The 25,150-nt window shown below is 46.8% G+C and overlaps 1 protein-coding gene across 1 annotated transcript; it reads left to right on the top strand.

Annotated features, from left to right (window-relative positions):
• Nucleotides 1-1,888: 1,888 nt before the first annotated feature.
• TRAF3IP3 (TRAF3 interacting protein 3) lies at nt 1,889-25,150 on the top strand (the record flags this gene model as incomplete). Its single annotated transcript, XM_082673025.1, is given in 18 exon segments — nt 1,889-1,990; nt 5,544-5,947; nt 7,602-7,758; nt 7,891-7,954; nt 8,235-8,259; nt 8,521-8,550; nt 8,644-8,739; nt 15,354-15,425; nt 17,694-17,878; nt 17,880-17,939; nt 17,941-18,094; nt 20,076-20,211; nt 20,742-20,804; nt 22,295-22,354; nt 23,448-23,492; nt 23,495-23,574; nt 24,344-24,457; nt 25,058-25,150. Coding segments are annotated over 17 exon segments (1,779 nt in total). The 5' UTR covers nt 1,889-1,990; nt 5,544-5,602.

Genomic DNA, 25,150 nt, shown 5'->3' with positions numbered 1-25,150 from the left:
TTAGGTCTTTGATCCGTTTTGAGTTCATTTTTATTTATGTGATAAGGGTCCAACATCATTCTTTTGAGGGTAACACATTTTTAAACAGAAAGCAAAGAATCAGAAACTATTAGCTCCAGAAGGGGCCCTCCCCATTTATGAATGAAGAAATTGGGATAGAAATAAAATAATAAGCCAAGCTCACACAACGGATTGACGGCAGCAGCAGACTAAAAGTCAAAGCCTGTCTATTTTCAATGCATTACACTAATGTTTGCTTTTTTTAAATGAAGTTTGCTTTATGATCAATAAAGTGAGTTTTTTGATGCTTCATGGGCATTTGAAAATAAGGTACATTCTCTGTTTTCAGAGTTCTGTGTGTGTGTGTGTGTGTCTATCTTTCTTTCTGTCCGTATAATTAGATAGGTATGACAACCTTATTAATTGTATTATTCTCAGAACATAGTGTTAAGAGCTCAGGCTCTGATGCCAGGCAAACCTGTGTGACCTTGAACTCACACTTGTAACCTCTCCAAACCCCAGTTAAAGTACAGGTGGTATCCCATTGAATGCATAGCCCTAAAAGGGATTTCAATCTTCATACACATTTCTTTCTGACTTTCAATGGAACCCAAATAGCTGGCCCACAGGAACTCCTATTACCGTCACCTGTCCTCTCTTATGCTCTAGCGCCCTAAACTCCCAGAACCCTCTCATAATTCTATGCCCATAACATTCTCTTGCTCTGCCATCTTGGGCTCCCCAGCCCCTCTGTCCTCATTCCCATCTCCATGTGCCAAGCTTCAGGCACAGGACTTTGGGCTATTGTCTCTCATCCTGAGGGAATGTCATTTCCCTTCAGTCCCAGTGCTTGAGAATTCATCCTCTTCATTTTCCCCTGCCTTCTCCTGTTCTCTCTCTCCTCAGAGAATGGAGGCAGTAGTAGGCAACCGAGAAGATTGTGACATACTCCCAACCTCTTAATAATTGTTATCTTATCACAGCTATTTAAAAGTCTCATTACGTGCCTCACATGTGAAGTCTTAGACTTCATGGGAGACACATAAATCCTCCATTCAGACACTGAATGGGCCATTCAGACAAGATGAATTGCACAAAGGTTACAAAGCTACTCAGTCGACTTGTCCCAATCCGGTTCCCTCCCCACCGTCTTATACTGAACTTCTTGGAAATTTCCTATCGCATTTGTAATAGTTTCTTTTTAATGCACACAGATAAGTTCCTTTTAGTTTTTCCCCAAATGTCCTAGTTCAGTGGACTAGGAAATATTTTCATAAGATTCTGCCTGCTGTTGATCCCTGATTTCCCAGCCACCCAACCACCATCTTTTCACCTTCCCCTACCCCCTGTGTCCCGTCCCATTGCTTCAGAAAGAGGAAGTTCAGAGCTGACCTCATTCCAGAATTCTGAAAAAAAATACCAGTACTTTAGAAGAGCAGAAAGCCTTTACAACACCAGGATTGGGAAGAAGTAAAGTAAGAAAAGAGAAAATCCTTACACAGGGAACTACCTGATACACATGAAAACCTACATTGGAACCTCTCTTCTAGGTCAAAAAGGCCTTTTCTTCCCCTTCATAGAAACTGCAAGGTTTGAATCTGACCCAGAGACCCATCCTTGTCTGAGCTAGAAAGGGAATTTTGACTTGAAACTGACCGAGAGCTCAGACCAATCGAAGAGCAAGAGAAAGGGTGGCTGGGATGCCCGCTGGTGGGAGGAGCTCCTGAGCCCAGCCCTGAAGGCCTCAAGGGTTCAGGCGCCCCTCAGATCGCACCAGAGAGGAAGAGAGAGGAACTGGGGTGAGCAAGTATTGTGGTTTCCTGTTTCAGCAAGGCTGCTGTGCAAAAAGAAAGACAGTACCAAGAAGGGAAATGCTAAGGGGGCCCAGAGCCATGGATCAAGAGCTTGCCCCATCAGAGACCAGAGCCGAGATCTGCCCAGGAGCTGGGATGCTTTCCTGAGCTGCTTGGGTTGGAGCCTGGGACCCAAGGTAACTTAGGAGGAGGCTTTTGTGTCCAGGTTGGGGACCTCCGATTCTGGGGGGGCAAAAGAGGCTCTGTCTGCCAGCTTCCCTGGTCTGAAGGGGGAGACACTGGAGTGGATGTTGTAGTTTGAGTGTTGGGGGTTGGGTAAACAGGAAAGTGTCCCGCGTTGGTCTCCAGAGGCACAGCTTCCATCCCTCTCTGCTGCTTCCATAAGGTCAGATTAGCAGCGAGTCAGATGACTAAGGGTTCAGGCTCCCCAGTGACGGGAGGTACATTTTACAGCTCCCTTCACAGCAGGGACCCCATAGCACCAAGCTGCCTGCCCAGCAGCTTGCGTGCAGGCCCTTCTCTCCTACCTCACTCTGAGAGCTCTTGGCTAGGAAGCCCAGACCGTTCATTCATGCGGGAGGCCATTTATCACACACACAGCAGGGAATTAGGAGCAAAGACCGGGAAAGGCAGCAACAAAGCACTGTCAGGTGAGGGCAGCGCCCTGATCTCCCCCTGGAGCAGTGAGGACAGTCTCCCCCAGCCAATACCACCCTTTCCCAGAGCTCCAGCTGGGCCCTGTCATGCCACCAAGTGCGGCCTGGGCAGTGGCCCAGTGACCTTTCTTTGAAGCACACGGGGACCCGTTCCATTTTCTTCTACAGCCCATCTCTGTCAGTCAGCCGTCCACATGACTTCTTGTGTTTAAGCAAATCAGAATAGCCAAGACCTCCCGGAGAGCTGGGTATGATTCTACCCAGGTGTGCCACACCAAATCCTACCCAGTGTGAGAGCCTGGGGGCCTGAGAACGCTCACATCTCTGAGGAGACTTTCCCACTGCAACTCCCAGCTTGGGTAGCAAGGGCTAACGTCTGCGCCCCCCCACCCCGGAAACAGAGCAGGGCAGCCATGCGTTTCAGTGAACTAGTGTAGACAGAGCCCACACACTTATCTCTCCCAGACAGCCCTCTCTTCTTCACAGCAGGAGGCAGGAGGATTCTCCACAATCAAGGGATCTGCCTCGTCTACGAAGCCTGAGGGATTACCTGGAACCAAACAGGGAGGGGACCTAGCGCCCCACATTTTAAAGGTGGGAAAGAGGCAGTCCTCTCTTCTTTGCCTTTCTGCCAGGCCTAACTGAAATGGCAGTTGTATCCAGACCACAGAGTAGTCCTTTCTCCCTGTAGCCTACACCCAGAAGTCAGAGGAACAGAGCAACAGTAAATATGATTTCAACTAGGGACCAGCATTGCCTCCGTGGGGTAGACAGTGCCCCTTCAAAGAGAAAGGGGCCAAGGGAGTTGGAGGATGAGGCATTCTTGGTCCTGGAGTGCTAGGTTAGCTCGGGGAGTTTGTCTTATCGCACTGAGTCTTCAATATCCAAGATCAGTAGGACAGGAGTGATAATAATCATATTATTATAAAAAGCTAACATTTATTGTGTGCTATGTCCCAGATGCTTGACGTGCATTTTCTCTTTAATCCTCATAACCTTAGGAGGTAGGTTCCCACTTTATAAATGAGGAGACAGAGACATAGAGACAGTTAATAGCTTGTTCAAAAGCACGTGGGTAGTAGATGACAGGGCCAGGACAGGAGTCCACACAGTCTGAGTCCAGGGTCGGGACACCCCGCCTCCCCCATTTACGGCAGAATCACTAGGGCCTATGGCTTAGGACACCACAAGTATAGATTCTGAAAGTGGAGTTTACCTGCACACCCAGTCCTTCATAATTTAATATGAATGGGCCTCTCAGATCCTTTCCTAAGTTTTTAAACAAAGAAAGTGGCAGGTGAGAAGTGAGGGGACCCTACAGAGTAGGAGTGAGGAGAAAAGCCTAAAGAAAGGGGAGAGGCACCCAGGGATGAGACGAGCGGACAAGCATTGACAACCTAACAGTTCTGCTTGGGGTCAGCACTGCCCAAGGCCAGGAGATGCCCCTCCAAGCCTGGAGAGTCAGGCATTGGAGAGCGAACAGGGTCTGACTGTGTAAGACCCCCTCTCAGGGTGTGATACGACCCCACCCATGAGCCCCCGGAAGGAGTCGTATGACCAGAGAGAGAAAGAGAGAGCAAGAATCCTGCAGAGAATTCCAGACTGATCCAGGAGGAGCAAGGAACTCCAATGAAAGAGCGGAGAGGCTGCTACCTGTCGAGTCTGTTTGACTATAAATAAACCCGAAGGGCCAGTGCCAGCAAATGCCTCCTGGTTGGTGAAGCTGAGAAATCCCTTCACTGACCTCCCCGGGAACTAGATTCCCAGGGCAGTGGGTAGTGAGGCTGTGGGACAGAGAGAGGCGGCAACTGTAAGGGGAAGTCCCCCTCCCTTCTTCAGTCTCTGGGCTGACCCCAGGGACCAGAATTTCCAGTGCTCAGAATCCAGCTTAGCCATGTCCAGCCCCAACTCAGCCAAGCTACCAGAGGGTTCTGGGAGAATGAACAAATTTGCAGAAGGTAGGTGAGGGAGCGTAGGAAAGAGAGAGAAGGGCACGGAGAAGGCAGAAGGGGTGAGGGTGGGGTTATGTGAGTAGCAGGTGAGGCCATGTAGAGGGGCAGCAAGTGTGGTCTCTACTCCAAGCCTGGTTCCCTGGGGACTTTTGGTTACTGTTTTTGTTTGTTCGCTTTGGTTTCCTTTTTCTTGGCAATAGCCTTATTTACGTATAATCCACATCGTTGCTGGTTTCAATGGCGCAATCTGTGTCTGGGCTGAGGAAAGCAGACTCGGCACCATACGTAGCCCTAACAGGGAGGTGATGCTAAAAAAATGGAACCTGCCACTTGAAGAGATACTGAGCTGAAAGCTCAGTATGAAATGAGTTTTGGCCCGTGATGGGCAAGTGGCAAGTAATCAGCCAGTACGGATCTGGGTTGTCCTGTACCTCAGAGTCAGAGCCCAGTCCTGGGCCAGGAGTGGAGTGCCAAGGGACCGAGGTCAGGGCTCCATGACTGTAGGCAATAGCGTGGGGTGTCCCTCCCGAACCATGCCCTGGACCAGGCTGGCAAGATAGCTGCTAAAGGCTAAACAGAGGACAGTGAGTGCTGGTCATAGGACTGGTAGCACGTCGAGGGGTTTGGCTATCCCTCCAGGCCTTGAGAAAAGTTGCTCACCTATGTGAGTAACAACTGGGCCAAGAGAGCAGTGAAGATTCTGGCTTTCCTTTTAGATTGGGGATCAGGGAGCCAATTTAACTGGTTCTTTAGAAGTCCCTGGAAAAGGAACACAGCCCCATCTGCCCTCCAGAAGGCTAGACGCTTTTAGTGATTTTTATCAATTATTTCTCACGTTCCCCTAACTTGGAGGCAGGGTGAGACGTTTGGTCAAGGAAGAAGTGGCAGCAGAGGAATCTCGCCACTTTGCAGAAGGGGAGACGCAGGCCAGAGAAGAGCAGAAATTAGTCTAGAGGCTGAATCCAGATGTCCTGAGTTCCCGTGTGACATCATCCCCTCTTCAGTTGTCAACCCACACATATGGGACGCTGTGCTATTTCTGCCCCCTCGTCCAGGAAGATGGCCATTTTTCGGCCCATCTCCTGACCCCTCCTCTTCGCCTCCCTGTTGGCACTTGGCAGATCCGGGCAGCTATTCCAGGAACTGGAAGCCAAGCACAACAGGTGCTCGGGAGGCCATCATGATCAGCCCAGACCCTAGGCCTGCCTCTGGCTTGGCCCGGTGGGCTGAGAGCTACGAGACCAAGTACGAGCGCCGGCAAGAGACCCGTGAGAGCCGCCGCTGCCGCCCCAATGTGACCACTTGCCGCCAGGTGGGGAAGGTGCTGAGGACCCAGCAGAGGGAACATCTCCAGAGGGCACGACAACAGCAGTTTTTCAGACGGAGGAACCTGAAGGTGGAAGAGAAAGGCGAGGCACAGAGCCCGCAGGCCGGGGAGCCAGGTCCCTCCAGGAGGCAAGGCCAGGCGACCGACCTCAAGGAGCCCTTGTCTTGGGCCAACAGGATTTCTTCCCCCAGACAGCAGGTGGGCCATGTTGAGGGACACAGTGCTCTGGAGGGGATGGGGTGCAGCACCAAGACAGGTGGGTGGGCTCAAGGTCACTAAGAAGTGATTTAAATGAAGTCCGTCCTTCCTCAGTCATCATAAAGTCTCCCTTAGCCACTTACTCAACAGATATCTTTGTTGTTGTGTTTTGGGGGTATTTTTTCTTTAGCTATTTTTTTACTTTGCACTTGCCTTTTAGGAGAGAAAAGAATAATTTAAAAACAATTCCATAGCTAATTCCTAGTATTAGTTCAAATTCAGTCTATCTAGACATATCTCCTACAGCATTCATTCATCCGTCATTCAACATTCAATGAATGCTTACTGTAGGCCAGGGACACAGACCAATCTTCTTAATGTCTCCCTCAAATCACACACACACACACACACACACACACACACACACACACACACACACACACACATTTCTCATCTCTATTCTTCTGTAAGGCTGCTGCATCACCCACCTTCTCTCTTTCTCTTGGGCCATCCCAATTCCAATATCGTTCACCTAAGGCCGCATCTGGCCCAGGAAGCCCTAGCTTCCCTAGCTTCTCCAGGCCACCTCTGCTCTCTGTGGTTTTTATGAGGTTATAAATCCTCTAAGATTGTATAACTTTTAGAGGGCCCATTAGTCCGCCCTGGGAAGGAGCAGTGCTGGCAAAAGCCAGGGTACGTTGAAATGAGCTCAGCCAGCAAACCATCTGTGTCTTCCTATCCACATTGTGAGCATGTGGACAGCAGGGATGGGTCCTCCGGATTCCCTGGAAGTAACTGGTATTGTACTGTCCCCAGAGTAGGTGCTCTGTTGGGCCTTCTTAACCAGTGCATGTGTTATCCACAACAGGAGGTGCTGTTCAGAAAAATGATCCTCGAGCCCAGCTGTAAAATAAAACCAACTGTGTACTTTCTAAGGCAAGAAGGTTTCTACGTGCTTTCGGTTGAAAAAATAATTTTAAGGAGAAATAGAACAGAAAACACAGTTACCTAAAGAACTCTTCCTGAGCCTATCAGTTATTTAAGGTTTCTTGAGATAGAGTTAGTCTGCAGGATTAGCTGCCACATGCATTTCTTAGCCTTTTAGTGTTATGTTACAAACATAAATTTTTTTAGTTTGTAAGAAGAAAATATAAAAATAGCAAGCAAAATTGTGACAACTGCTGCTACGTTCCTCCCTACAGCTGCCTAATTTACCTTCTCTTCACACAAAACCTCAACAATGGTCCAGCTGTTACTAAGAGGAAGGAAACCACCTCTAGAATAGGAAGGCACCTTGGACACCATCTACTCCAAGCTCCTCATTATACAGCCAGGAGACTGAGACCAAGAAAAGGCAGGACCTGATCCCAGATCCCCTCACTCCCACCTCAGACCGGTTCTCTTTCCGGGATCAGGGACTCTAGAGAGAGTAATTGGAGACAAGCCCAGCTCCCCATTTGCCTGAACTGAGGAGGACCGATCCCACCAGCCAGGACAAGAAAGGGCAGGAGCAGGGATAACCTTGTAGCTTTGAAGGCTTGAATGGGTTCCTTTGGTTTTCTGGACCTGAAACTTGATCACTGGCTCATCTTTCTGCAGTCAGCTGGAGAATCCTGTTCTAAGATGCTCTCAGCATCCCGCATTTGCTTTCCAGGTGTCAGGGACCAGCTCCGAGAGCTCCGAGGTCTTTGCAACCCAACACCAGCCTCCCTCAGGCTCCTGGAGGGATCCGGCTGACCACCTCCCCTCCCAGGCTGGGGGCCTTCCACCACAGGACCCTCCCATCAAGAAGCCACCCAAACACCACCATGGTAAGAGCAGGGCCTTCCTCACTCACTGGGCCGAGGCATTTCCACTCGCTGGCAGTGGAGAGTCCCTATCCCTCCCCACTTCCCTCACTGCCTCTCCCATGGGTTCTGAATCACCTTATCCCTATCCCTCAGGCACTCAGACAAAGGCAGAAGAAACACAGCCAACAATTAAGCATGATGCCAGTCAGCAAACCAAGTGAGTACCTTTCATGTTCCTGACCTCAACTCCTTCACAGCCCATCCATTCCTCTCTCCTAAGCTTTTACCTGAACCCTCCCCCAGAATGTGGAGAGGAGCACAAGGAACTTCCACGTCCACCTTAATTAAGAAAAAGGAAGGCCTTCCCCCCCCCTTCCCCATTGGCTCTTCAGAAGAGATCAGAGAAGGAATCAATACAACTGCCTCCTGACACTCTTATTTCTTTGATCCATTGTCATTTTTGTTTTTTATTTTTTTGTTTTTTTCTTCTCTTCCAGTTATGGAGTTGCAGTTCTAGATAAGGTAAGAAAATCCTCATGGTGAAGGTGTTGAATCAGGTGGCATCTAATCTCCTCCAAGCTCTGACATTCTGGAATTCCATGGTAAACTCAGCTGGGATGGAGGGGTACCCTCTTCCTAGATGAGCATAGACATGGGGGCCTGGAGGGACCCTGAGTCAAGGAAGAAAGTTTACTCAGCACAAGCCAATCCTGGCTCGGGTTCCATGTTCTAGGATTTCAGGGAACCTACGATCTTCTTAAATACCTTTTTCTTTCTCTCTAGGAAATCATCCAGCTTTCTGAGTACCTCAAAGTAAGTAACATGTGAATTCTCCCTGCAGCTCCTCCATCCATCTGCTCCCTTCTCCTCCAACTTAATCTTACCCTCTTGCATTTTGCCCCCCAGGAGGCCCTACAGAGGGAGCTGGTTCTAAAACAGAAAATGGTGATTCTCCAAGACCTACTGTCTGCCCTGATTCGGGCCTCTGACAGCTCTTGGAAGGTAAGGGAAACCTTTGCTTGAACAAAGCTCATGGATTTCTATGTGTGCCTATCTCATTCTTCTTTCCATACCATCCCAGCAAGAGAAGGGGCTTTTTTGCTACTGAAGAGGCTGAAGGTGGGGGATGGTGCTAAGACCTAAAGGTCAAACATGTCACAGTATTGAGCTTGGCTCAGTCCAGGGTGGTCAGCTGAGGACACCCCCAGGGAAGACCCAGAACCAAGAGAGGCAAGAGTTTCCATTTTTTAATTTGTTGGAAGAAAGAAAGGACGGTCCCAATTCAGTTAATATTACTGACTGTGATAAATGCAACTATTTTCATATGGGATTCACACCAATATTAATTCCAAGTCATCCTACACCTACTAGTCAGCCCAGACGTGAATGTCAAAGCGGGAAGGGACCTTGGAGATTAGCTAATTTTCTCATTTTGCCAATGAGGAAACTGAGTGTCAGAGAGGTCAGGTGACTAGTCCACATTCACACTTCTAGTTAGAGGCAGAATTGGAACTAAAATTCAGATCTCCTGATTTTAGTCTATTCATTCAACAAATATTCATAAGTCATGTTCTCTACACTGAGCACTGGAAATGAGATTAATTAGACAGGGTTCCTGCTTTTAGAGAGGCTGCGGGTCAGGGAGACAGAAGCCTAAACAATGCAGAGATGTGAGAAATAAATGTTTTGAGGATATAGTAGAATACAAGGAGGAATGAACGACTCCACAGAAGGGGAGAACCAGGGAAATATTTATAGTTATATTAGTATTTTCCAGGCAAATGTGGAAACAAGAACTATATTCTGGGCAGGGGATACAGCATAGGCAAAGAACCAGAGGCATGATATAGGCTAATGCAATGGGTCTCCAGCTTTTTAATCTCAGGACCCCTTTATACTCTTTAAAAAAAATTATTAAAATCCAAAGAACTTTTTATATTTACCACTTTGAAATGAAAAAAGGAATCTTAAAATATGTATTAATTTTAAAATAACAATAGTAAATAGATTACATGTGAACTTAAATTATATATTTTTGTGAAAAATAAGTATATATTTTTTTTAAAAAATAGTGAGAGGAGTGGCATTGTTTTATGCTTTTTCAAATTTTTGTTTGGTTTTGTTTTTTGGGTTTTTTTAACATCTTTATTGGAGTATAATTACAGTGTTGTGTTATTTTCTGCTGTATAGCAAAGTGAATCAGCTATATGCATATATATATCCCCATATCCCCTCCCTCTTGCGTCCTCCTCCCTCCCTCCTTATCCCACCCCTCTAGGTGGTCGCAAAGCACCGAGCTGGCAAATCTTTTTAATGTCTGAACGGAAGACAGCTAGATTCTCGTATTTGCGTCTGCATTCAGTCTGTTGTTAATACATTGTTTTGGTTGAAGCATATGAGGAAAATCCAGCCTCACACAGATATGTAGTTGGAAAAGGGAAGACCTTGCAGATCCTGGATTCCCAGGGGTCCTTGGACCCCACATCGAAACCCCTAGACTTTAATGTTCAGAGAGCGTAAGCAGTTTGATGCGACTGGAGCAGAAAGCCCCGGGTGCACAGAGAGAACACACAACCTCCCAGCCTCCGTGAACATCTGACCTTACCACGTAGATGGCTGTGCTTAGACAGAGAGATGGGATGGGAGGACGTGGGACAAAACTAAGAAGTTTGCAGTGATGTCGAAGAGACTCCTAGGCTCAGCCCTCCCTCTTCGCGTCGGTCACTGTATCCGGATTTAGGTGTTTATGTTCAGGGCTCCTGCTGGTTAAGGAAGTTGTTTTCATAGCTGAGTAGGAGCTGAGACAGACAGCTGTGCCTGCCAGGTGGTTTCCGGTGCTGAACTAAACTGAGATTGTCTCATTCGTTTATTCAACAGACATCTGATAAGTTCCAACTATGTGCTGGCTTGGGTGCTACAGGGACAGAGGTAGGGTCCTTTGTCTTTAGGAGTTCCAGTAGCAGCCAGGAAGAGACAGACAGGTCATAAATAACTCTACTGCAGTGTGCTAAAGCTGTAACAGCACTTTCTACAAAGTGACACAGAGAAAAGAGAAGGGAGTAATTCTTCTGCCTGAGGTGGTATAGGGTAGACTCCAAAGGAAACGGACCACTTTAGCGGGGTCTGGAAGGATTGAATAGGAGTTTACCAGTACAGAAGCAGGAATGATGAAGGGTAAGAAGAAGGAAAAAGGAAAAGGGTGCTTACAGTAAAGGAATCAGAATGATTACAGGCCTAGGTGTAACAAAGCATAGGGTATAGCAGAGTGTGATGGAAATGAAGGGACTGTGTCAGAGTAGCTCCAAAGATAAGACCGAAAGGGCCTCCGATAGGTCTCTAGAATTATGGCGCTTAAACTTTTTCTGTTGAATAGGGTATCTCAAACTTAATAGTTATAGATTCCCTCTTAAAGGAAAAGTATATATATATATATATATATATATATATATATATCTCATGAGAATGCATGCCACCCCAGTTTGAGAAACACTGCCGCAGGCAATAAGCAGGGGAGCAGTGGGACCACATTTTCCTCAGGTTTAAAGCCCTACGCTTAGCAGTGTCCAGCCCATCCTGAGAAGGAGCTTGTCCAGTAGCCGTGGAGTTGCACTCGCTTGGCAGCACGTGTACTAAGATAGCTGTGGTGGGACTTCCTTGGCAGTCCAGCGGTTAAGACTCCACGCTTCCAATGCCGGGGGTGCGGGTTCGATCCCTAGTCGGGGAAGAAAGATCCCACGTGCTGTGCGGCGTGGCCAAGAAATAAATTAATTAATTAAATGAAATGAAAAAGATAGCTGTAGAACTGAGTTGAAAGCGATTGATCAGATCTGTGTTTTATAAACCTTATAAAAGGTTCTCTGACAACAATGAGGACCCTGGCTACCAGTGGGTGTAGGGGTGGTGAAAGTTCTTGCAATACTGCAGGTAAGACACAATCAGAACTTGAATTACAGCCAGCGTGGTGGGAATGGGGAGGATTTATTAAGAGACATTTCCAAGGTAGACTCTGAGGGTGGTTTAGCTCCATGCTCCTGCGGGGGGCAGGATTTCCTCCAGCTGTGGTTTTCTCCCTCCCTTCTCCCCCCACCCCCTAATATTCACCCTTTTTGTCTTCTTCCTTCCCACAAACCCCTCAGCTTCCTGTTTTTAAGAAAAATAGTCTCAGGTTTTTTCAGTTAACAGCTCTTGCTTCCCCCAAAACAAGACAATTCAACCCCCTACCCCTTCCTTGGAAAGCTCAACTTCAATGAAAAGACAGTCCCAGACTGCCGTACTTGGGAAAAGTAAGTGGAAGAATGTGGCCAGAACAGGGACTCCGATATTCAGCCAAGTTCAGGCCTTTATTTTTTTTCCATTTGGCCTCCATAATTTGAATCTCCAACTGCACATGCAGAGAAGCTCACCACAAACTCTATTAGAACACCAGAGATCAGCTCCCTCTGTTGCCTCCACCTTCAAGCTGACTTTGGGCCTTTTGGATGTGACAGGCCCTGGGGCACAGCAGAGACTCCTGACTGGCTGCAAGCTTCAGAGCAGAAACAGTTCGGGCAGTAGAGAAAGCAAGCCCTCAGTATGGGGCAATACAAACCCAGAGCAGGGCACACATGGGTTTTAAGTTCTGCAAAGTGGAAATGAGATCTTAAGATGACAGCGCAGTGGGGGATTGGCTGCAGGCCCTAAGCAACCTCTAGTAGAGCAGAGAGATAAGTGGGCTGGTGCTTCTGCAGTGAGGCGGTGGTGTTTCTGGAGAGCAGATCAGAGGCAGGGGAAAGCCAAGCAGAGGCAGGAGCTGAAGCCCTCAGACCGGGTGTGTATGGCCTCCACCTTGCTCCCTTTTACAAGCGGGGGTACTATGCTCTCTGAACCCTGGGTTCCTGGGATGCTACTGCCAAAAAAGTTCCACAATTGGCCTGTAAAAAGTGCTCCTTTCCTCATACTGTACCACTGGGCTTCATGTGGGGAGAGCTGGGGCTCAGACCAGGAAACCACATGCCCCATTTGCAACAACTTGGCCGTAACTTCCCTGCCTGCCTTAGGGAGTCTGGGCAGGCGGAGCTGTGGATCAGAGATGTTTTCAAGCCCCAGACTTGGGTGGCCCTTCGTCTCCACTGAAGGGGCTTACTGAATTGTCTTCTATTACAACATGAATGGAAAAGTAATCTGGGGAGTGGCTAAAACACAAAAACAGTTGGAAGAGGCAAAAATACTGGATAGAAACCATACTAAGGAAGGAGAAGGGAGCTACCCAGAAAGGGTAGGAGACTGAGGGAACTGTAAGAATATTGCCTTGGGCTTGTTTGTTTTCTTCTGAAACTACCACAAGATAAACTGTCAAACTTAGTGGGTTTCATTGCATCCTGCAAAGTAAGAGTTTAGGCAAAGGAAAATACACAGTCAGACTCTCTGAACCCGGAGCTGCGATACAGGTGGAGGGAGTTGATTTCAGGACCTGTGGATTAAGAATGAACAGGCCATGCAGGGGAGTAACTTTTCCCAGTTACTCCGGAGCCCAGAACAGTGGAAGTCTTTTCCATCTGTTCTATCTGTCCCAAAGCCCTGTGGTTATGGTAGATGCCAAATCCTGACTCTCGGCTCTCACACCAGACATTATGAAAAACGTTAATAGCAGGAGGCACTTTGAAAAATTATTTTTGGCAAAGCCTTTTGCTTTTGCAAGGCCCCGCTGAGGAATACAGGAAGGAAAAAGGGTGGAGGTGCACCCTGGCTCCCAGGGTTAGAAGAATCGGCCAAACAAGATCAAAACAGGAGCTGTGAGACACCACTTCCTGCCTCTCCCAGGTGCCCTGAAACTCAGTGAGGGGGACAGACCTCAGAACAGAGGCTCGGGCTTCCCTGGTGGCGCAGTGGTTGAGAGTCCGCCTGCCGGTGCAGGGGACACAGGCTCGTGCCGCGGAGCGGCTGGGCCCGTGAGCCATGGCCGCTGAGCCTGCGCGTCCGGAGCCTGCGCGTCCGGAGCCTGTGCTCCGCAACGGGAGAGGCCACAACAGTGAGAGGCCCGCGTACCGAAAAAAATAAAAACAAAACAAACAAAAAAAACAGAGGCTCCTCTGCCCTCTGGCCATTACAGACCAGAAACGTTGTAAGGGTTGGAAACGTCCAAGCCTTGTCCAAGCCGTCTCCCGACGGAGAGGGACGGTGGCGTCTCAGGCCTGAGGAGAAATGTAATTTCTAGACCTCACAAGCGTCCCACTGGGGCCTGGTTGGAAAAGCCAGCGAAAGGATATGAGAACCGGTTACTGCTAAAGAGACCCATGGCCTTTTCTCTGGGAAACTGGCTCTCATCCACGGTACCTCCCCACCCTCACCCCCTCACACACACGACCTTAAATCAGACTCAGGACTGGAGGGACAAAACCCCTACCTGGGAAAAAGGAAGATGTCTACACGTGGAGGAAAGAATAAGGCAGCAAGGAAGCTGTCGGCTGCTCAGCAGAAATACTGCAAAACTGAGAAACAGATAACGGGCCTTCCTGCCTGCCTTTCGCCACCCCCGCCCTTGAGATTTACGTCCCTCTTGGAATGTCCAAAATGCCACTAGACAGACCCAGATCGTGAATAAATAGCGTGTGGCTCTCTGGGAGGTCCTCTCACCACCACCGTCACTACCACGCACGCATACACACCCTGCTCTAATATCCCTCCTCCCTTTCCTGCTTTCTTAAAGAATTTCTCATCTTGAGTCGTGTGTGTGTGTGTGTGTGTGTGTGTGTGTGTGTGTGTGTAGGGCAGGGAGGGGACTGTATTCGTTTGCTAGGGCTGCTATAACAAAGTACCACAGACTGGGTGGCTTCACCAATAGAAATGTATTTTCTCACAGTTCTGAAGGCTAGAAGTGTGAGAACAAGGTGTTGACACGGTTGGTTTCTTCTGAGGCCTCTCTCCTTGGCTTGCAGATGGCTTTCTCCTCCCTGTGTCCTCATATGGTCTTCCCTCTGCATATCCTGATGTTCAAATCTCCTCTTCTTATGAGCACACCAGTCATATTGGATTAGGGCCCACCCTAAGGACCTCAATTGTCTCTTTAAAGAACTTATCTCCAAATACGGTCACCTTCTGAGGTACTGGGGATTAGGAGGTCAACGTATGAACGTTGTGGGGAGGTTAGGGGGACATAATTCAGCCCATAACAGGGGGTAAGGGAGGGATGTATGTTCCCCCTGGGAGGGGAGACCCCTTTAGTCCTATTGGCCTTTAGAGGTAAAGGGCCATGTACTAGACTGGGAGGAGGTGCGGAGTATATAAGTGCCTGGACAGACAGGGGAGAGAGGTAATGAAAGAAGAGAAGGAGAGCTTAGAAGCTTTCCTTCAAATGGGCCCCTGCTACGATACCCTGAGCCATTTGATACAAAACCTCAAGGTACACAGAAGACTTTGGGGGCCAGTCTGATTCTTCCTGCTCCTATTACAGAGAAAGAGGAAAAGATCCTTTTCTTTCCAAACATCTGTCATCTCTCCCTCTCTCTACCTCCTGAAAGAGCTCAATTCCACAAACACTGTTTATTCTAGGCAGTAGGCTGGAAATGCGGAACAAAACTCTTTGCATGCTGTATTCTGGCCCAAGCTGTGTTCTGGCTAACTCATCCCATTTGCTCCAGGGCCAGCTTAATGAAGACAAATTGAAGGGCAAACTGAGATCTTTGGAAAACCAGCTGTACACCTGTACCCAGGTAAGCATTCCGGAGGACAGTTCTAGCCCAGGAATCTAGAATTAAGGGAGAGAATGCTTGAACGTCAAGCTTACTCTCTAGAAACATCACTTGCTAGAGATTAATGCACCCATCCCTACTCACCCAGTTCTGGCCTTTACCATTTTCACTTTGGTCTCCAATTCACCAAAACACTATCTCCATCCCCCTCTCCCTTTCTCCTGGTGTCCTTCACTTTGTACCCTAGGAAAGGAAGCCCAGCACTAAGCGCTTTGCCAGCTCCAGGGGAACCTTGAGAATACCTGGAAACGGAGGGAGAGGCCCTTGGTAAAGATTCAGCTCACCTGGATAGAACTTCACAGGCCCGAATATTTGAACAGATGAGTTGGATATTACAATGAAGTCTCGCAAAATGATTTTCATGCCATGGGCAACTTTTATCTAGCAGCAATCCCTGGGAGAAAGTAAAAGACTGTGACTCCTGGCTTTCTGTGGCATTGTTATCCAGCTCCGGTAATCTCTTGATTGGCCTGATCTTGGATTATATGAGATAGAAAAAAGTCAGTTTTCACACTCGAGAAGTGATAGATTTCTGACAGGCGGGGAGATAAGTCAAGAGAACGAGATGAACCGGCCAGACTGCTCCCACTTGATGTTAGGAAGATAAGGTGGCCATGTAGTTAGAATTTTGCAGGGGAACATAGTCTATATAGTCTATGGGTTTGCGGATCCACAACTTTTATTTTTTCAGTAATGCCAACCAAGCTCATAAGAGACTGACATATAATCCAGAATGCCAGTCTACTCGTTTTCAATGGGGGATAAAGCTGGTCAGTGACCAGCATGGTTAAGTCCAATAACCTGGACATAACCATGTATGATCTCAACCAGTAACTCCTGTATCTGGTTTCTAATGACAATTCCAAGAACATAAGACCCACTCAACATTTAAATCCAAACTTTCAGATGACTCCAAAGCTAAATGGAAATGATTTGATATTGAACTCTAAATTTGCATTATCTAGACTATCTCTTACCCAGTTGGGTAACCCAGAATTGATAGTAAAAGACTCCTGCTTTCCCAAAAATCACAGGGCATAAAAATGAAAAGCACTGGAAGGGCAAGACCCCCAGTGAATTTGCAAAGCTGCTCGTGTCTTTTTCTTTTTGATCTTGAAGCCAGGAGAAATTCTAAAAATACAAATGTATTAATTTTTAAAACTTGACTTTACTGAATATTGTTCAGATCCCCAAGCCTACAAAAATAATTTTATTTTTTTAAAAATGCTCCCTGCCTCAAAGGAGCTTACAGTCCCTTAAAGGAGACAGATGAGTCAATAGATTAGAAATATAGATACTATGTGAACACCAGTAAAACTACCTAATCCATAAAGAGTCGGGGGGTAGGTATGGTTGGCCAAGTTTATCAGAATTTATGATTCTAGGGCTGAATCTTGAACATGGGTAGAAGTTAACCAGGTGAGAAGTGTGGGTCACGATACTCTAAGTAGAAGAAGCTTTATGGGCAAAGGCAGAGGCTGAAAAGCACAGTGCTTAGGGGACCTACAAGCAGTTCAGCTTGCGTGGAGGCAGCATGAGATGAAAGTCTGGGCTTGTAAGTAGAAACCATGCCAAGGAGTTTGGACCTGATTCTTAGAACACTGAGAACCACTGAGAGATTTAAGCAGGTTGTGACGTGATCAGATTTAAGTTTTAGAAAGAAGCCTCTAGCTGCAGGACTGAAAAGGGTTTGAAGGGAGGCAAGGCATGAAGATAATATATAGTCTCGATATAATCCATATAATAGTATTACTGGGGTCTGAACTAAGGAGGTGGCAGTAGGGATAGAGGATACAGGTACGAGCTGTTAAAGGCATTGACTTGACAAAGCTTGATGTTGAACTGATTCCTTGAAGAAGGTGAGAGAGAAATCAAGGGTGATTCCCTGGTTTAGGGTTTGGGAGACTTGGTGGGTGGTGATGCTGGTCACTGAGATAGGAGCAGGTTTAGAAAGATGATTTCCCTTTGGAAATGTTGGATTTCAAGTGCCTGTGGAAGGCCTAGGGGAGAATGCCCAGCATGCCCAGGGCAGTTTTTTATCCCCACTCACCTCTCAACATCACCTGAGGGACTCTCCCTGCCTGCCTCCAGCCTGGAAGAAGGTCCACCAGATTACTGACATCTCTGCCCTGTGGGCAAGGACCAATTTCTTTTCATTTCTGTATCCCTGCTCAGGCTTTAGCACACAGTAGCTCAATGTGTATTTGTTGAATTGCCTCAAATTTACAGAAATACACTCCTTGGGGAATGAATAAGGTGCTATTAGAGATGGAAGACCAGAAAAACAGCTATGAGCAGAAGGCCAAGGAGTCACTGCAGAAAGTGCTGGAGGAGAAAATGAGTGCAGAACAGCAGCTGCAGAGCACACAGGTGTGGGGACGCTCCGTAATCCTTGGGGCTGGGAACCCTGGGGCAGTCTGGGTGGCAAGGGAGCCAGCTGCACGACCTCCTGGAACCCCCAAGGCACCACCCTCTCCTCTGATCTCCCTCAGCGGTCCCTGGCTCTGGCCAAGCAGAAGTGTGAAGAGTGGAAGAGCCAGTACGAGGCTCTGAAGGAGGACTGGAGGACCCTGGGGACCCAGCACAGGGAGCTGGAGAGCCAGCTCCACGTGCTTCAGTCCAAACTGCAGGTACCAGGCCCTGGGAGTAGGGAGGTGGGGAGGGAAAGCAGGGTTTAGGGGAGGGAGGTGTTGACAGCAGTGATGAGAGAAGCTGCCGCTGGGCAGGGGGACCCAAAGCTAATTTTGAGTTTAGCAAGGATGTCTGCACTGCTCATGCAAATGACCTAAGTGTTCATTGAAATGACATCATCCGAATGCAAAGGGCTGGGCTGGAATAGTCATCAGCCTACTGTCATGCCCCAACCCACTCTCTGCACCCCATCCCAGCAGGGCATCCAGTTCAGAAATGCCCACTATTGGGGCAGAATAAACGTCACCAGTTTACTTACAGTTTGAGTATCAACTAACACATCTTGCCAATGTGTTTTTAAGCCATTACAGTAGACCCTTGGCATTCTCAAGGGTTCCATCATTTCCAATCCGTGTTTACCTTGGAGAAGTTAGCTAACCTCCTAAGCCTCAGTTTCCACATCGGTAAAATGAGGATAATAATGGTACCTCTACCATAGGATTGTTGTGAGGATTAGGTGAGGAAATCCATGCAAAGCACTTAGCACAATGCCTCGCACATATAAGCTCTCAATAGATATTAGCTATTGTTTTTCGCAGATTTTACTTACTTGGTTTGGAATGTTGAGGACCCACCTCAAAAGTGTCTCTTTATACTTTTACTGAAGCTGGGATCTGAGAATCCTAGTGTGTGCCAGTTCTAGAAATAAGATCAATTAAGTGTGAAAGTTGTTTTTGTTTGATTTGTTATGTTTTTTAACAACCTAAACCTTAATGTGTGGCTCTAAGGTGAGCAGGGAGAAAGGGGAACATTTTGAGTGATTGTAAAGAATTTGTTGGGGGGATGGTGGTCCAGATATCAATGTGTTTGAGTTTTATATACAATATCCTATTAGCAATGAAGAAGAGTGCAACTCTAGTTCAAAGTCATTAAAAAGACATTTGTAATTCCCTTATTACCTCGAGCAGTTTGTACTCATAGACATCATATTTGTTTTTGAAGAATTAATGTTCCAAATGTAGAAAAAGGAAGAACCGATCAGACAGAGGAATGGAGGTTAAAAACATTTAAGGTTGAGCTTCCCTGGTGGCGCAGTGGTTGAGAGTCCGCCTGCCGATGCAGGGGACACAGGTTTGTGCCCCGGTCTGGGAAGATCCCACATGCCGCGGAGCGGCTAGGCCCATGAGCCATGGCCGCTGAGCCTGCGCGTCCCGAGCCTGTGCTCCGCGACAGGAAAGGCCCGCGTACCGCAAAAAAGATTTATCTATAGATTTCCTTTCAAATCTACTAAAAAACAGAAACCTTAGAATTTGCTTCTCGCTTTTTTTGCTTCTCACTTTTTATATTCTTATGTACAAATTATTCTTATATTGTTCTTTAATTTTTTATTTTAAAAGGCAAAGAATTTCTCAAAGGACATTAAAATTCTTTTTTTTTTTTTTTTAAAAAAAAGCCCATTGGATAAGTAACAGCAAGTGAGTCGTCGTATCACAGGAGGGAACCTCGCTGGGCGCTGCACCGCAGCCACATCTCACCCACTGTTCTCTTCCTCGAATCACCTACAAGGCAACCCTCCTGAAGGCCCTTTTCTTTTTAACCTTAATCCGTTGTGAAAAATGATCCTACCCGCCTCCTCCCCGCCCACCCCGCCTCCCCCCGCCACCCCGGATAGCGTGAGAATGAGAAGTAAAGACAAAGTGAAGACATCTAGAAAAGTGATGATTCAGTATTCCTTAATTTGGGCATTTACCCAAATGTATCCCTTGTGAACATCAAAAATCTAATGCACTGTTTGCTGTAAGCGTCAGGAATAGAGCAAAGCAAAGAATTTAAAAACTTTTCCTATTTTTCCATTTCCCTAAGCCTCCTTCCAGCTCTAAAATTCCACAGTTTTCTACAGTTTTCCTCTTCCTTGGGATCTGCCCCCCACCTCCACCCTAGCACTGACCTGCTTGTGTCCACCCCTCCTCCTCCTTCCAGGGAGCAGACAGTAGAGACTTACAGATGAACCAGGCCCTAAGGCTTCTGGAGAACGAGCGCCAGGAGCTGCAGACCAAGACTGAACGCCTGCAGCGGGACAGAGACCTGTGCAGCTCGGATACCCAGCACCTACAAGGTACCCTTCTCCTTGGAGGCCTCTGGCTGAAGGAGCCCAGAGAAAGGAAGCTGGGTGGAAAGGCTTCAGTCTTTCACTTGTTCTTTTGGTTGACTTGGCGATTTCATTTGACTTTGAGAAAAAGTCAAGGCTGTTTTAATCATCCAAGACTGAAAGTATCCAGCCCATTCCTCTAAGCCAGAACACAGCAGTCACGTGTCAAGGGCGCATTCCTAAGTTAAAGGGAAAGGTCAGTTGAAACACAAGGCATAGTGAAGGTTTCCCAGTCACAGCCTGTCAGCTGAGAGAGGACCAAATTATGTGCACATATAACCCTTAATTCAGCCCACTGTTGATGCAGATGAAATCCCAGGTAGTCGGGTTCTGGTTCACCTCTTCCAAACTGGGACAAGCAGAAGAAAGAGCAACTTCCACTGGACACTTGTCAGATGCCATGGGCAAGACAGCATCTGTTACTAATTTCCAGCCTCAGGGGTGAGCTCATTAAGTCTTAGGTTCGTCTATTTTGGTTTGCATTATTTCATTTTCAGATCAACTAAAGAGGTCAGAGGAGGAGAAACTTGCCCTGGTGACCAAAGTACAGCAGTTGCAGAGTAAGTCCCTTTTCCAGATTCTGAAAGTAGCACAGGTGGCTTTTTGGTATTCTTGGGGCTCCTGCCCCACGATAGGCACCCAAAGGAGGGATGGGGAGCCTGGTCCTTGGCATATCCTCTACCTCTGCATTTTCAGACCCTCTTCTTCTGCAGTGAGGTCATTTACAGCTCTTCACAAGTTCCACATTAGCCTCTGGGTTTTTTTTGTTTCTACTTTTCTCCGCCATGTTCTCTGACAACCACCTGCATTTCCCCCAGAACTGCAGATTTCAAAACGTGTTGAGTTTTCTAAGGTATTTCTTATTTTATATATTCTAATTTATTATGTACATATGTCACATAGACCTGTCACTAGGAATGGTTCAGAAAATAAGCTCACACCACATATGCCTCAGTCCACTTCAAAATTACATGTTGAGGCCAAAGAAGAAAAGGGACGTCTCAGAAGAAAAGCAGGCAATTTCTGAAAAGCTGGAGAACCTGATTCAATTAATAGCTCACACCTTAACCTCTGACACCCTGACAGAGAAGTTTCATGCAAACAGCAATGAATATGAAAACAGCAAGGCAGCCACAGGGCTAAGGGGAAAAGAACACCAGCAGAAGCCGGGCTCCTACACAGCGGGAGCTGAATGGGCAAGTCACTTCAAAATCATGCCTTTATTTATTCAATACATATTTATTGAGCCCCTACCAAGTGCCAGACACCCTAGATACTCACTGGGGATACAGTAATGAACAGAGCTGGCACAGTTTCTTCCCTAACAAAGCTTACATTCTAAGGAAACACTACAGTGGACTACGGAGTTTCTGTGAACAAATATGTGGCAGGTATTAATAACGGCTACAGAGAAAAAAATAAAGCAGGTTAAAGAGAAAATAGTTGCTATTTTACACAGGGTCATCTGGGGAAGTCTTTCTTCTAGGGTAACATTTAAGCAGAGACTTAAATGTACATAGTAGGAAAAGACATAAGGATGGTGTGTTCAAAACACAGCACCACAAACTGGGTGACTTAAAGAACAGACATTTACATTCTCATAGTGCTAGAGGCTGGAAGTCCAAAATCAAGGTGTCAGGCAGGGTTGGTTCTTCTGAGGGCTCTGGGGGAAGGATCTGTTCTAGACCGCTTTCCTTGTTTTGGAGATGGCTGTCTTGTCCATCTCTTCACACGTCTTCCATCCATCCACGTCTGTGTCCAAATTTCCCCTTCTTATAAGGACGTCAGTCATATTAGGTTAGGGCCCATTCTAATGTCCTATTTTAACTTGATTACCTCTGCAAAGAACCTATCTCCAAATAGGGTCACATTTCTGAAGTACTGGGGGTTAGGGCTTTGACATATGAATTTGTGGGGGGTAGGTGGGGGAGACACAATTCAACCAACCACAGATGGGAACACAATCATTAAGGTTCTAAGCAAAGTTCTGAAAAGATACTCTTCGCAGTAAATATGCTGGCACAGAAAAGTTCCTTGTGTTTTCCAACAGGTCTGCTTCAGAATCAATCCTTACAGCTTCAAGAACAGGAGAAACTCTTAACAAAGAAAGGTCAGCAAATTTATTTCCACAAATTCTAAGATATTGCCCTTTCCCTGTCCGCCTAGAGACAGAGGGATGGACTACATGACCTCTTGGAGTCCCACCCAGTTCTGGGAGTCTATTAGGTCAGGGAGCTAGAGGGCCATTTTAAGGACTCATCACTGGCTCTGAGAATAGTTTAGTTAGCCTCCTATCCTGAGAGGTATATAAACTGTGAAAAGGATTCCTACTCCCTCTGAAAACATATGTCTGCATTGAATATTTCAATAAATTGATTCTGAACTCAGGATTTTATGTTAATTTTTACCCTTAACTTTCCAAACCACATCCAGCTCCCCACGTAGAAACCACGTCACATGGAACAGTCACCTCACTCTCAGTCCTCAAGTCTGCTGCCTTAGCTTCCTGAGAAGAATTCATCATACATCTGGAGGGGCAAAAGCTCCTCATTTATCCACTGCACATGGCCCTCTGTTTTGTCATCACAATCACTGGGTAGAATATAAAGAAGGAATTATTATGCCCACATAGGATGGATAAGAAAATGAAGGTAAATGAAGGTCTGTGGTCATACAAATTAAGGACACAGCTATGACCACAATCCAGAATTTCTGACTCCCAGGCCAGGGCTCTCTTCACCACGATGCAGACTGCCAGGTGGCTGAAAAACCATCTTTAACTACATGAAGATGAGTTATATGACTGCCATTCTCATCTCATCATTTTGAAACAAGGACAGAAGGAAAATGGAGTTATACTGAAGCATCCAGCAAACCTCCCAGTCTAAAAGATGTGCCATGCAACCAAAGAAACTAAAGTAATGAGTATTTTCTAAAAGTATCTGGCTTTAGACAGGACTAGAGATACAGACAAAAGTAAAATGCCAACCTTGCCCTCAAGGGGCTCAAATTCCCACTCTCTGAACAGTCTGGGCAGGATCCCAATGGATGTTCTTTAAAAATCAGAGAATTGCAATCCACACGGTCTGGCCAGGGACAGGCCCTTCCTTATTCCCTCCCGCTTAGGGCTTCTCTCAGTGTGTAGGGACCATTCCTCAGAGGTATGGGCCTCACTTTCACTGCGAATCTGGCTGATTTTTTAGATCAGGCTTTGCCTGGGCGGAGTCCAAAGCCCTCCCATAACGAAGTGGTCCAGGGAAGGAGAAGGACTGGGATTTCAGAGACCAGCTCCAAAAGAAAACTTTGCAGCTCCTGGCCAAGGAAAAGGAGGTGAGATGGTGACCTCCGATAGTAAGGGGCTCATCCTACAGTGACAGGGAAACTGCTGGGAGGCAGCCAGACAACAGGCATTTCTGAGCTTAAGTTGTGATTGGGTGCCTGCAGGTATTCATTTAGGCCTGAATAAAACATCTTTGCTTTCGGGTTAACTTGTCAATCTTTTCTCTTGTTTATACCAACCCTTATTCAAGGTTTTACTAAAGAGTTACTTTTCAGAAAGTCAATCTAAACTCAAACACATTTAACAAACACATTAACTCCTCAAACTTTGTCCTACATTGAGCATCTTAAAACTTTATACAGTGTCTTTTAAATAACAAAACTCTTCCTATCTCTTCCTATCTTCCATACTCACAGAAATACGTAGCTCCTGAAGTGTTCACATGCAACTAGTTCCCAGCAAAGAGACTTGCACTAAGATCTCTTCCAGGTTGTGTGTGCTATAGGAACTTCATTTTTGTGTGTCTCCATTTACAAAGCACTGGCACATACAACTGTCACACATGTGTAATATATAATAATATGCATTATAATCAATCATTTAAATAAACACATTACAAACAAACTAGGTGAGACAGTCAGAAGGCAAACTGAAAGCTCTGAGAAAAGCTGGGAAGGGAGGATGGAGGTAAAAATTCCAAATGAATGACAGGGCAACTTACACAGGGCCCTCTCCCCTACCTGGGCTCTGTCCCTGACAGAACTGTCTTGATGACCTTGGTGGTGTTCTCCCGCAACGCCCCCCCCCGCCCCCACACAGTGCAAAGAACTGCATTCAGAATTAGACAACCTCAGTGATGAGTATCTCTCCTGCCTGCGTAAGCTGCAGCATTGTCAAGAAGAGCTGAACCAGAGCCAGCAGCTGCCTCCCAGAGTAAGAGGGTCTATCCTCCCATACAGCCCTAGGTGATCGTGGGACGATTCCTCCTTTAGCCAAATCTTGCCCATAAAATTGTTCAGCCCCTGCCAACATCTGACCAGCCGGCCCCGTTCAGCTTGGTTTATACTGTACTGAGAGTATAGCAACCATGTAAAGAAACACTGGCTCATGCCTCCAAGCTCAATTTTCATGGAAAGCCTGAGCCTGAAGGGAAAAACTTACTACTAGCTGAAGTATGAAACGGTGTTCTTTTAGTCTATTATGAGTATTGTGGCAAGGACAGAGTGACGAGAAAAGGAATATAAACAGAATACAATTTTGCTGAGTTATTTTCCACTTTTGATTATTCATATCAGTATTGAAGTACCTGGCCCCCGCTAGCTGTGGTTCGCTGGGCCAGTGACCACTGGAAAGTGGTTTTATCCCGAGGGAGGTGGCAAAGTGAGAGAGACAGAGATATAAAAAGCTTTTTCTCCTCCACCAAAACAAGATTTTCCACTGGGCTAGAATGGGAAGAAGGAAGATTATTTTTGCCTGCATCTTCTCTGACCAACCCATGGCCTCTTTCTCTTCTCTCCCCCTCCCTCCTCACAAAGGCAATGTGGCCGATGGCTTCTGATGCTGATGGCACTGATTGCTATAGCAGTGGCAGTGTTCCTGGCCAATAAGGACAGCCTGAAGCTCTGA

This window comes from Grampus griseus, assembly GCF_964374135.1.
Source record: "Grampus griseus genome assembly, chromosome: 1".
In the NCBI taxonomy this organism is placed as follows: Eukaryota; Metazoa; Chordata; class Mammalia; order Artiodactyla; family Delphinidae; genus Grampus; species Grampus griseus.
Note: the sequence above shows the minus strand (reverse complement) of the source record. Positions and strands in the feature narration are given on the sequence as shown.